At 41.7% G+C, this 12,326-nt stretch overlaps 2 protein-coding genes across 11 annotated transcripts in view; both read left to right on the forward strand.

The window, feature by feature from the left end:
* kansl3 (KAT8 regulatory NSL complex subunit 3) overlaps positions 1 to 4,498 on the forward strand; it is a 29,562-nt gene extending 25,064 nt beyond the window's left edge. For 8 of the 10 annotated variants that reach the window (XM_076270854.1, XM_076270856.1, XM_076270857.1 and 5 more), the window contains 2 exons: positions 1,067 to 1,182; positions 2,396 to 4,498. In XM_076270854.1, coding sequence (XP_076126969.1) covers positions 1,067 to 1,182; positions 2,396 to 2,398 — 119 coding nt within the window. In that variant the 3' untranslated portion in view covers positions 2,399 to 4,498. Of the gene's footprint in view, positions 1 to 1,066; positions 1,183 to 2,395 lie in introns of those variants that run through there. The other 2 variants (XM_076270863.1, XM_076270864.1) reach the window with 1 other exon arrangement.
* Positions 4,499 to 7,264: 2,766 nt separating this feature from the next.
* The window catches only part of bmp1a (bone morphogenetic protein 1a), a 46,545-nt gene continuing 41,483 nt past the window's right edge, over positions 7,265 to 12,326 (forward strand). Inside the window, exon 1 of the mRNA XM_076270126.1 lies at positions 7,265 to 7,493. Coding sequence (XP_076126241.1) covers positions 7,349 to 7,493 — 145 coding nt within the window. The 5' untranslated portion in view covers positions 7,265 to 7,348. The remainder of the gene's footprint in view (positions 7,494 to 12,326) is intronic.

Here is a 12,326-nt window from a genome sequence, read left to right on the forward strand (position 1 = left end):
CGGTGTGTCGTCATCGTCTTGCTGCCATCACTCCGTTCTGTGATTGGTTCCTTCGTTGAGGTGAAAACGAAGTCCATAGAATCCAGGCTGCCTAGCAGCGTGAATAAAATTGCGCGTTTAAGGCAGCATGGGAAAACCCAGGCTAGCCCATGAGGGAAACAAGAAAACAAACAGGCCGCAGTACAGTATCTATACAAGATGCACATCGTCAAATATTAATGATTTCACAAAAAATCACCATGCTTCAAAACATTTAGGGAGGTTTTCATCATGATATCAAAATGTGCGCAGTATTTCAAAGGAAGTCAAAGGCTTTTTCACAAGAAGTCTGAATATTCGGATGACATATTCGCACAAAATCACACAGGTAATTAAATGCATGTGTTTTTGTTAGTCTTTGCACACATAAACGAATAAGGACATATTTAATCACCAGCATGATTTTATGTGAATATTTCGTCCGTCCGATATGAAAGGGCCTTAATATAATGTGTGTGCATTGCCCTTGCGGAATTTCTCAATCTCTTGAAAGTTCCTTTTTGACCTCTTTGTAGTCAAAATGGAATTGTATAGCATCAATACATTTCATAACAGGTGGAATGTCACCTGTCCCTTTTATACCAAAGGTATTGGTGTGTTCTACCCACGGAATCTTTAAAGCTATGGATCAAAAGAACCTAAATGCCATGTGTTGCCATTTGAGGAGCTTCTCTGTGAAAATATTAAATCGAGTACACTCATGTACATTTGGTTGCTGACAGCCCATGTCCGGCAGGGCAAAAATGCAAAAGTACCTTATTTTGGTGTGTATATTCATAAAATTAGTATATTCATAAAATTCAGTTACATTTTATTTATATGGCACCACAGCTACTTACTATAGATGTCTGAAAACACTTTACAGAGCCAAAGACCTGATCAAAACAGAATAGACAGAAACATTTATGTATGTTTGTTTGTGTGTGTGAGGGAAATGGAGAGAGAAACACTCACACACTATACACAGTAGTGCTGCAATGGCAATTGTGTTTACTGGTGTAATCCCCAAACCCCTCTGTTTTGGCAGCTGGGCTGAAGGCCCCCACCACCATCACTGTGACGCTGCGAGGCCAGCCCAGTAGAGTGGCTCCTCTCGGCCAGACTGCAGTCACTCCACCCCCAGCCAGACCCCCTGACAACAAGGTGGGCCCACACCACCAGCCCACACACACAAACACACACACACTCACTTCATACAGCACAGAACTTTAGTCAGTCAGGGCTGTTTCCCATGAAAGTGTTGCTGAGCAACCACTGCGGTTACTAAGAAAGAGTATGTTCAGAATGATCGTCTGTTATTTGATGATGGTAGTTGTTCAATGGTGCTTTCCAGAAACACACCACAGAATAGATGTTTTGGTGTTAAGATGAACTCATTTTTGTGTGAAAGAGGAGACATAAGGGAAAGGTCATGACATTTGAAGACGATTGACAGCAAAAAAATAATATAATAAATTAGAAGGCCAGAATTTTGCCAAACTGTTATGTGCAGTGGAAGTTGAAGACAAATTTTATCAAATTGATCACACCTGCCATCCACTTTATTTTTGTTAGACGGTCCAGGGTCAGAGTTGACATTTCCCATCCATCAAATGTCAAACGCCTTTAGTGATGCCTTGAAAGTTTCCTGGAGTGGTAAACCTTTGTGTTTGCATCTCAAACCACTTTTTCTCTCATCCCGTCTAAATCAATTAACCTTTTACGGGCGTCAGACTCGCTGCCATGGTTACGGCGCTGCTGTGGAGGGGAAATAATGAGCCTGTAATTATTGTGTTAATTACTCCTGTGGGTCTGATGATACGCCTGTCCCCCCCTGTTCTCAATCAATGGCATTGCTGCGGTTTTGCAAAATTGAAGTGTTGCTTCGTTTGAGAGAGCGTGATGGTGCCATCGTGGATGCACTGTGCCAGGTTTTGAATGTCTTTTCAACTCGAACATCTGTCTGAATCCCACTGAAACGTAGCCATTTGTTTTTGAAGATATGTAAGCATCTTGATACTGTGTATGTCCAGATGCTCCTGCAGTTGGATCTTGTTTAAAGGTGCATTATGAAGTAAAAAAGTATATGATCTTGAAAATTGATTAAAAAAGAATCTAATCTAACCTAAAAAGCTGTCGATTTTTGTCATGTCATTTCTTGTAAGAAAAATGTTACCTATTTTGACATTAAACTTCACCTTAGACAGAGATAAAACTGCCAATTGTATCTTCAACATTCAGTGAAACATGTCTGGAATGTTAATATTTGAAGCTTCATAGTGAAACCACCATGTTAAACACTGAAATTATGACTTTTGAAACACCTGTCCTTGCTGGTATTTCAGTCTAAACTACTGATCACTATGTTCCTCTGCAGTGACAGACTCGAGCTCTAGCATGTGTCTATTGATGCTGACGTGCTGTCTACAGTGACCGTGGTCACCCATTGGATCATCTCGCAGGACCAGCTAAAAGGTGAGAGCAGGAACGAATGGCTCTTCATCTGTTCAGCCTGTTGCTAACATTGGCGTGTATAGGCTGTGTCCGAGCTTCAACCAGGACACTATCCTGAAGCGATCTCACAGGAAGTGGGGGCATCCTAACCTCTACTCCTTCCTGTTCATCTCAAGACCCAAAGAAAGGCCCTTTGGCCTAGCTTTCTAAGTATGCTTCATCATGCTTTATCAACAGCTCTTTAAGGATCTCTTCACAGAGTCTGCTTTATGTTGCTGCCGGTTTTGATAAGTGTGATGTCTGTTTGTAAGCCTAAGCCTTTTGATTGCAAGACCTTTTCCGTTGTACTGTATGACTCTTGTAACCATACGTTTTATTTGATGTTCTTCTGTATGTTGACTATAACTTGACTAATCAATGTGAAACAAATGGCTCATAATGCTGCTCTGGCTCTATATGAAGGCTTATCTTATTAACTTCAGTTGAACCCCAGAGTGAAAAAGAGATTGATGCCTGCATTCATTAACTGCTACTGCCTCTCCTATGAAAACTTAAAGGAATTAATTATTGAAGGAATCGAAGGCAGAGAGTTTAACCTTGAATCAAAGCTAAGTTTTGAAAGGCACATTGCTGCTTTTGCCAGCACATATTGATCTTGGCCTTGCAAATCAAAAAAGACCTTGTCAATAATCGGGGCGTGTTTGGATAGAAGCCACAAGAACACTGTTACCAATTATCCTTTTCTGTGAAATAGATGTATGTCCCCATGTTTTGTCCAGCAGCTGTCCTTGGGGCTGGTTATGGGCTAATGTTTCATTCCATGCATTGAACTTCAAAGTGCCTCTGTATAAATTCTTTGAAACATCCTGTTACACAATATTAATCCAAATAATCTTTTTTTGTTTTGATTTTAATGCCAATCTGGCACAACAGGCTGATTTTTGTTCAAATTACCTGGCAAGTCTACAGGTAATGAAACAGTCTGCTGTGATGAGCTTAAATTATTTCAAGAATGTCATGGTTTAACTTTGGGTGACACATACAGTAACTCCAAATTCAGTTCATGCTTTCCAGCAGTAAAGATAAAAGAATCAAACTTAATGAATTGATTAAGTGGCTGCATTAATGTGGCGGCATTTGGGTATCAAATTACCTATATTTAAGTTCTGTCTTAAAGCAGGGTTCTGTCACTGACTTTTTTTTTTAAAGAAACAGGTGGTCTTAATTCTTAAGGTCTTAATTAGCTCTGAACGTTAAGGAAGTTCAAGGGAAATGCATGTATTTGATCATGCAAAGTGTGCGTTGGACTTTAAAATCCAGAAATGCTTCAGGCTATACGCTTAGGTCTTACAATCTTACCATTGCAAAATAATCACCCTGCCCATTGTACACATTGACAGTGTACTGTATGGTTGCAAGTCTGTATAACCGTCAGTCTGCATAACAAGTCATGGGAACATAAAACTACATTCTTATGTGTTCTGTCAGCCAGATTGTGTATATTAGCTTTTCAGTTGCAAAACTGTTAGATCCTGTTTTGAATTGCACTGGTTAAGTTTTGTATTGGGGGGTATCTAAATCACTTTAGTTTAGTGACAAATGTGGGTAAGGCATAAAGTTTGAGCAAGTGGTAAACCTCCTAATTGAAGACCCCTATGGCTTCATTTTACTAGCAAAACAAAGACATAGGTCTCTTCTTATAGGGGGTTTACTACTTATGCTAAGTTAACATACCCAGGTCTATCACTACCATGTACTAACCCTTACTCTGTACTTGGAATACCCCTGTTTTTTATACCACTGGTTATGTTTTGTACTGGCCTTTGTCTTTCCACATACAGTAATTGATTAAGCTTTGTGCTTAGTTTCATGATTTTGTTTGTTTGTGTGTTGGCCTTGAAAGATAGACTATGGAAACAATGGTTGTTGCTGTTAAATATATACAGGGATTCCTGTTCCATATTATCAACTGTGTCCCTGGCAAAAAATGTTAAATTGGCAATAAAACGGCTTTTGAATGATGAAATTCAGACTCAGTTGAATATTATCTCCAACACTCATACTGACTCTATTTTACGTATAATTTACATTGACTACTATAGAATATAAATTTAACTTAAACTACATTTAGACCGATGGCTGTTGAAGAACTACAGTACGGTTAACATTTCCTCCACACAGAATATTATTTAGTCCCACTGTATAGAGGAAACTGGTGTGGACTGAGAGCCCTGCATTTAATTGCACAGATGCTTTTTTTTCATCCAACGGCGTTTGCTTTGGAGAAGGGTAATCTGTATGATGATTATAATGATTATGATAACAGTTGTTAGCAGCGCTGGAAGGCAAAAAAAAAAAAAAAAAAAACACAGAGCTGGGATAATGAGTGGTTTGGGTCCTTGATAAGTTTAATACCACCTAATTGACTTGAGTAGAGGCGCAGCAAGTGACATGAAATGTCAACACAGCTCATTAAATTTTAATGAGACTAAATGGATGCTCAGTTGTGTGTATTGAAGTACTGAAGGGTGAATGTGCATCCATCAGCTTAAAAACTGGTGAAATCCCTCTCCTCGAGATATTTTATACATAAAAAGCATGACATGAATCTAATTGCACACCATCTATTATCAGATAGCAATGTTCCCTGTGTATGAAAGATGAACAAAAGAGGTACATTTCTATCTACACCATCAAGCTGTTCGGTACAGACTGCATGCTTGGTGAATTCAAACTGCTATCTAATTTTATTGTCTAATGCACACATATTGAAGAAATATCCTCACTGTTTTGGATTTACTGTTCAAATCAGATAAATGGCTGATTGAGAGTTTGCCTCTCATGAATACCACTACTTTTGTAATTCACTGCATAAGGATATTTCATAGAATACAGTAGGGATTTGTGTTTGTGTGTGTGAGTGAACCATTCGATTATCAGTCAGGACAAAGTTAGCTTTCTCTGTTCACTAAGGATGGTAGTGTCATCTGGAAGAAACTCCTGGAGTTTCAAAATATTTTGAAGAATTTTATGATCATGAAAATCACTGTGACAGTACTTTTTGCTGTCTACAGGTGGCGCTTCAAACTCTCAATCACCCATCACTGAGTAATGGTGAAGTTACTGTGACATACTGCATCTGTTCAGCACAACGTCATAAACATCCTATAAAACATATGATATATCCCCAACCTGTTCGCTCCTTCCATATTAGTTTGTTTGAACCATGTGAGAAAAGCAATAGAGCTATGTAGAGGAAAGATTGCATGACTATATAGCACTCTAGACCTCGTATGTTGTGTTCCAGATCCTGAACCTATAGCTTGATCTGCAAGAGCACACCAGTCTCAGGTAGATTCTCAGCATAAACTACCTTCAATAGGCTACTAGCACTACTATGTGTAGAACTGCAACAAACTACTACTGACCGGCAAAACCTATTTGCGGGTTGTGATTCTTCTTCTTTCAACAGAGTAGTCAGGTAGCTAGACTGCAGGCTAGTCAGTCAGTCAGTTCATAAAAAGTGTTTGCTGTCTTTGGCTTGCTGCAAGCTGCCATGTAATCATGCCTGTGAAACAGCATATCATTTTAGCCCAGTAAAGACCATGTCTTCATACACAAAGACATGCTCATCTTTGACATAGTTCTTTCAATACACAGCGCGGCACATCTGCATGCATAGGTTATAATAAGAACAACAAAAATAGCAGGTGCTGGTAGTTTATGACACTAAAGAGAAATGCTTCTAACCTTTATTTAAAAACATATATAGGTCAAGGTTACTTTCAAAACAGGAGGCAACTGTGGTTTATGTACCCTGTAATTGTTCCTGTTTCACACATGGCAAAGCATCATTTAACAACAGTTTCAGAAAGAAAACAACAACAATATTCACGTCCTGCTTTAAATGAACTCGTATCCAGTCTCACGACAGTGTGGGAGGTTTCTATAGTAACAAACTCAAGGGGAGCATCGGCAAAAGGCCACAGACTGATGCCTCACGTGAATGATACCGTGACAAACGTGCCCTAGAGAACAGAGCGCCTCATCGCCGTGCAGGCAACGCTGACGGCAGAATAAAACAGATTAAAGCATGGCTTAACCAACCTAGCTTTTTTTTACCTTAGTGAGTTTTACACTTAGTGAGTTTTTATATATTTTCAAAGTCGTTTAGGCACACTTACATTACCTCAAAGCTGACTAGCCTACTCATCTCTCACTGACATAACAGAAGAAGGCCCACCACCACCACAGAAGGTTGGACAACTGCGTCTTCGTCAGCTAAACAAAGCCCATTTGATTAACTCTTTCCAGCTGACTATTTTTTCTAGGTCCCAAAAACGAAGGACAGCAGAAATGTTTGTTGGGGAGACGCTGAACCTCGGCCTAAGATATGACAATCAAATATTACGCACAACTTTCCATTTAGCGCCTTGGTCATTTCATGTGTCGAACTAAAATACAGGACATCTGTTTATTTTAGTTATTATTCAATTATATATTTTTTGTCCGCGACAATGTTTCAGTGCACGCAACATCTTACATCGGTCTTTGAACTACATCCTATCCTACAGTCTTAACACTCCAGGAAGATGTGTCGACGACGTGTGATATGTTCCACGGTCTCCGTTTTGCAAAGTTTGCAAGCTATGCGCTGGCCCAGAGCCCGAGTGAAAGCAAATCTCTGCCCCAGAATCAAGACATTGTAGGGAGGCAGAGCTGTGTGTTTAAACCCGCCCTCAAGAGAGATCTCATTTCCCCCCAAACCTCCCATTTTTTCTCTCTCCTCTCTCTCTCCCTCTCTCTCTCTCTCTCGCTCATCCTCCTCTTTACCTCTCTATTTCTGTTCTTTCGCTGTATTCCCGACTTCAGAATCATGGATCTCACAACGAGGTGTTTGTTTCTTCTATTCAGCCTTCGCTTGATATTAGCGATCGATTTGGACGCTTTGGAGCCAAGCTTCTATGTGGAACCTTCAGCTTCTTCAGAGGCAATCGACTACAAGGATCCATGTAAAGCTGGTAAGTCTGTCTATTAATACGTGGATTTTGGACATGCCACGAAACGCTGTTGACTGTTTGCGACTCTTCGGCCAGTTGGCATGCCTATTGTGGATGACAGCAGCGAAGCAAACAGAGATCCAGAAGCACTAAACGGAAAACAGTATCAGTGTTTTCTTACGCTATTTACCGTTCTTTTTTTGTATCGCGGTTACTTAACAAACATCAGGAGTTACCATGAATACTCAAAAGATGACAGTTCAGCGGACTTTCAAGCTCAGCTGTTACTTTTCAGTGTCACCAAGCGCTATGTTTTTGTTGGATAGCCTACGACCCCGTTGTCACCAGAATACCAAAAGTTTTGCTTTATTCTGAAATGGTTGAAAGAACGCGGACATCGAGTATTTTTTGTGATGTGAACAGATGTGTATGCAGTTAACATTGGTTCACATTTTTTAGTTGCTTTTTCAACCTATAGGCAATACATTATTGTCATTCATGGAAAACTTTGTTATGACCCAACATAGCTTATTGTCAAAATGGGTTACATATTCATAGCTGAGATTTCCCATTAAAACACAACAAAGTGTTATTTTGTAGCAGTAGGCTACACTCTATTTACTTGTCTGCCAGCTGCTTTTGTCGTTATCCAAAGTGACGTTGATTTAGTCCATCGCAGACAGGAAGAGAATAGGCTACCGGTCAATCACAACAAAGTAATAGCAGGGGATGCTCGGTCTACCTGGCGCACGTCATTGGCCTTAAAAAAATTGCCTTTTTAGGCTAAAGAAGGCAGGAAGGTCCAACTCATCAATCTACGTTAATATTATGTCTACCTAAATGTGTAAGCATGACTCTAATGGCACGTTGAGTGATACCCTCCATTTAGCTAGTCACGATCCCTTCTGGTTCTATTGCTCCATGTTTAATTCATAGGCTTTGCCATGGTCGTCCTTATTCATATTTCAGAATGGTTGTGTTTGATGTAATTTAAAACTAAATCAATGGAGACAGGACACAAGCTCTAAGGCAAGGAAGTAACATTTCACTGATAATGAATGATGATGATGCTTGAACTTTCCTGAAATTGATGCTACTGATTTGGTAGTCTTTCTTCTACTGATGTGAAAATATTCTTGACATGCATAATCACTTTCTGTGACTTCTCTTGAGCTAACTTTCTTCTTCTCTCTTGTCTGTCTGGACACAAGTTAGTGGCTCACAGTTTAAACTATCTCTATGGCAGGTTTTGGTGTGGAATGGGTCCATCAGTAGGCTACACTAAAGTGTCGGGTAGCCTACAGGAGAACTTTCTGGGTGGCCTCCAGCTAATGTCTGGCACATCTCTATTCAAAAGGGCTGGCTTGTTGGGTAGACCTGATAAGTGTGCTAAACCAGAACCAAAGATTCCACTCTCTATACACTAAGATTCTGTAGTGGCCTCCCCTTTCCTCTTTCCAAGCCTTTTTCATTCCCTTGATTTTTTCTCCCCTCCGCCTTGTTCTCATTTGCAATTGAAAAGCACCATGGCTGTTCATTTCAACATTTGCCCCGCATTGTGTGTTTGTGTGTGTGTTGGGGGGGGATCTGTATTTCATCCAGACCATACAAATTGACATGTAAAAAAAATCTCCAGGAACATTGATATCGCACACAGATTAGGTCTTTCAAGTGTTTACCTGTCGTCACTGAGGGGAAGTTTACCAAGCCCTGTTGACACTGTTGAGAAGCGTCACCCATCCGTGTATCTCAGATGTACACTGTGCCTGAAGTGGATGGTTAAGTACTGAGTGGGATAAAGGTTGAGTGAGGATGCGTCACTGCCCTGGCTGAACAGCTGGTTTCGTTGTGTCTCTGAGATGGTGCGTTGCAGCAGTTTGAATACACTCAAAACTCTAGTGTCCTCATCCGCAGATGATGTAAACAAAAAGTTTAGACCCTTCACTCTAAACAGAGCGGCTGCTGTCGTCACGCACAACCAGCGTCACCACTGGGAAAGGGAAGATCCAGTTGGGGGTCAGTGGGGTGAGGTGGACACACCACGGAACGGTTGGTTGTAATTCATGGTTTTGGACACTCTCATAAGAGGCGGTGTGTGAGGCACAATTGGATGCATCTCTCTCCTTCTCTCTCTCTCTCTCTCTGAAGTGTGTGTCTGTTTTAGGACTTTACTCCATAAGGAAAGGAAACCGGAGCATGTGGTCAGAAATGACTGCTTTTCCGTCTGCGACGGGATCATTGTGGGAGGCTGCCTCTCTCTCAGGACACCGCACAGCTGTGCCTGACAGTGTTTGCCGACAATGTAAAGTTCACCGTGTTACTGCTTGTATGTGTGCTCATCAAAAACTGGGCCTGTTAGTGTTGTTACGCAATGGTGTCCTTTTAACTCCGAGCAAAGTGACAACAGCCTGTCCAAACAGAGAAATAAGATAGCATTAATGTTGTACTATTTAAACAGTGACACTGTAGTTATTTTTGTTTTCATCACACACACGTTCAGTCCTGTAACTTGTTATCTCTTATCTAAATTAAAAATCACTGCAGCAAGTAAAAAAATTGTTTCCATGGTGAGGTCAAGGGCATTGTAGAAACTTGAGAAAAGCGAAGAAAAAAAATATCCACCACCTGGTATTGTTTTTCAAGATCTAAGAGACCTGGATATATGAGAATTATTTTCCACAGAGTTGGCTGAGCTGTGTAGAAGAATGCATCCAAAAGCTTATTTTTTGTGAGTTCTTATCAACAAACCATTTAATTTGGGATCAGCTGTGATCATCAGTCATCAGTCAGCATAACAAACCTGGTTTTGATGGATAACAAAATCAGACTAGTGGATATTGAGAGTTTGTGCAGCAAGCCCATTGGTGAAATTGTAAAAGAATGCAAAATAAGCTCACTCCCTGAAATTATCCTTTGACTCTAACTTCAGGACAGCACTCATTGTTTGAACAATGTGTGCAGCAGATGTTATACAGTAGACACACTTGATGCCATATGAATTCCCAACACCTAGGCACTCCACGTCATCACGAATGTGTGAGATCCGTTCTCACCATCACCCCCCGCCACACACACACACCTTCTGTTTCTTTTTCCTGTCTCTTCGTCTCCCTAAAAATCGGTCCTTACTAATTCAATTTGCCACCACACCACCGCAGCTGGAAATCTCTCCATCCCTCCACCCCCCTCCAGAATGTGGCCGGCATGCTTTTAATAATCCAGAGGAAGGCACGCTCTGACCTGGATCCCCGTCTGTCCAACCCCCCCCCCCCCCTCCCCATACACCCCCTCGCCAAAAATGTGGTGGTCCTGGGAAGAACTTCTGGTGTGTGTGTTTCTCTCTGTCTTTCTCTCTCTCTCCCTCCCTTTCCCTTTCTCTGTGTGTGTGTGTCCTCACTGGAAGCGGCGAGGGGGAAAACCACAGATGGGGAGACTGTGTGAGAGTCAGTTCTGTGGCTGTAGTCCAGGAACAGTGCTGCTGCACCCCCCCACCCCCCCCAATGAACACAGACATCTGACAGACCCATCCACACTGTGCCAGGGCAGGGCACGACGCTAGTAGTACTGTGTGTGTGTGTATGTGTGCTGGAGGTGGAAATGGGAAGGGAGGTGCAAGGTCAGGGCTAGAGGTGAGGTGAGAGTCTGGTGGTGGCGCTGACGCAGTAAGAGGACGCTGGGGGTGCAGTCACTGCTGTGATCCCCCACCCCAGTGGGTCCTCTTGTGAGAGCAGGACAGAACAGAGTGCATTGTTGGGCTGGGGCCTTGTCAGGGCCCCCGGGCCAAAGTGTGCTGCTGAGGAGTTAATGAGATTATGCACTAAGGTAAGAGCCCACGCTGCGCCCAGCCACACACTGGATTCCATTATGTCATCCTCTACAATTCAATGGCTGTGATTGCCTTTTTCCAAGTGAAATCTGTGTGTGTGTGTGTGTTTGTGTGTCTGTGCATATGTGTGTGTGTGTGTGTCTGTGTGTATGTGTGTGTGTGTGTGTGTGTGTGTGTGTGTGTGTGTGTGTGTGTGTGTGTGTCTTTGCCTTTGCGTGTGTGTCTGTGCTTACAGTATGTGTGTGTGTGTCTGTGTGTCTTTGTGTGTGTGTGTGTGTGTGTCTGTGCGTATGTGTGTGTTTGTGTGTCTTTGCGTGTGTGTCTGTGCTTATGTGTGTGTGTGTGTCTGTGTGTCTTTGCGTGTGAGTGTGTGAGTGACTAACTGGCTGGTTGGCTGACTGTTTCTCTGCATTTCTTTTGGTGACTCTGTGGGTTTATTGCTTGGCATATCTCCACAGCTAACCCAAACAGAGACCGTAAAGATGCATCATGTCAACACTAGTGTGTGGGTTATACTACAACCTGCCATGCACGTTATTCAAGATCGTTTGTTTATCATCTGTCGCAACACACCTGAAAAAGTGGTATATTCTACAGGGTTATCCATTACGCACATCTCTGGGATGTGTTTGATGATTTGATGATGGAAATTTAGGCCCATATTTATAAGTATTTTTTCTATTTAAACATTTCCTCATCTCCTCTATCTTGGAGAACATCTATCCCAACCTGGAAAGCATCCCAGAAATTCGTTATCTCAATGTACCCATTGAGATTAGAATCACTAATTTTCAGCATGAAAAATGAATGAAGCCAAGTCACGCACTGCAATGTCTGTCCTCTACACTTAAAGTCCAGCCTCGGCCCAGGAGGGAGCAGCTCCATTTCAGATAAAAGATTCATTTGAAGTAAGCGAAAGAGAGGAGGTCTGTCCTGAATACTTTTATTGCCACTACAAAAGTGATCCAATGTGAGGGTGCTGAGGAGGAGAGGAGTGGGTCTTGTGTGTCTTTTAAGATCGCGAAGAG

This window comes from Alosa pseudoharengus, unplaced genomic scaffold (genome assembly GCF_046254945.1).
Source record: "Alosa pseudoharengus isolate Yale_2024_CS ecotype anadromous, Long Island Sound unplaced genomic scaffold, YU_APseudo_1.1 YU_APseudo_1.1_scf_6, whole genome shotgun sequence".
Lineage (NCBI taxonomy): Eukaryota > Metazoa > Chordata > Actinopteri > Clupeiformes > Clupeidae > Alosa > Alosa pseudoharengus.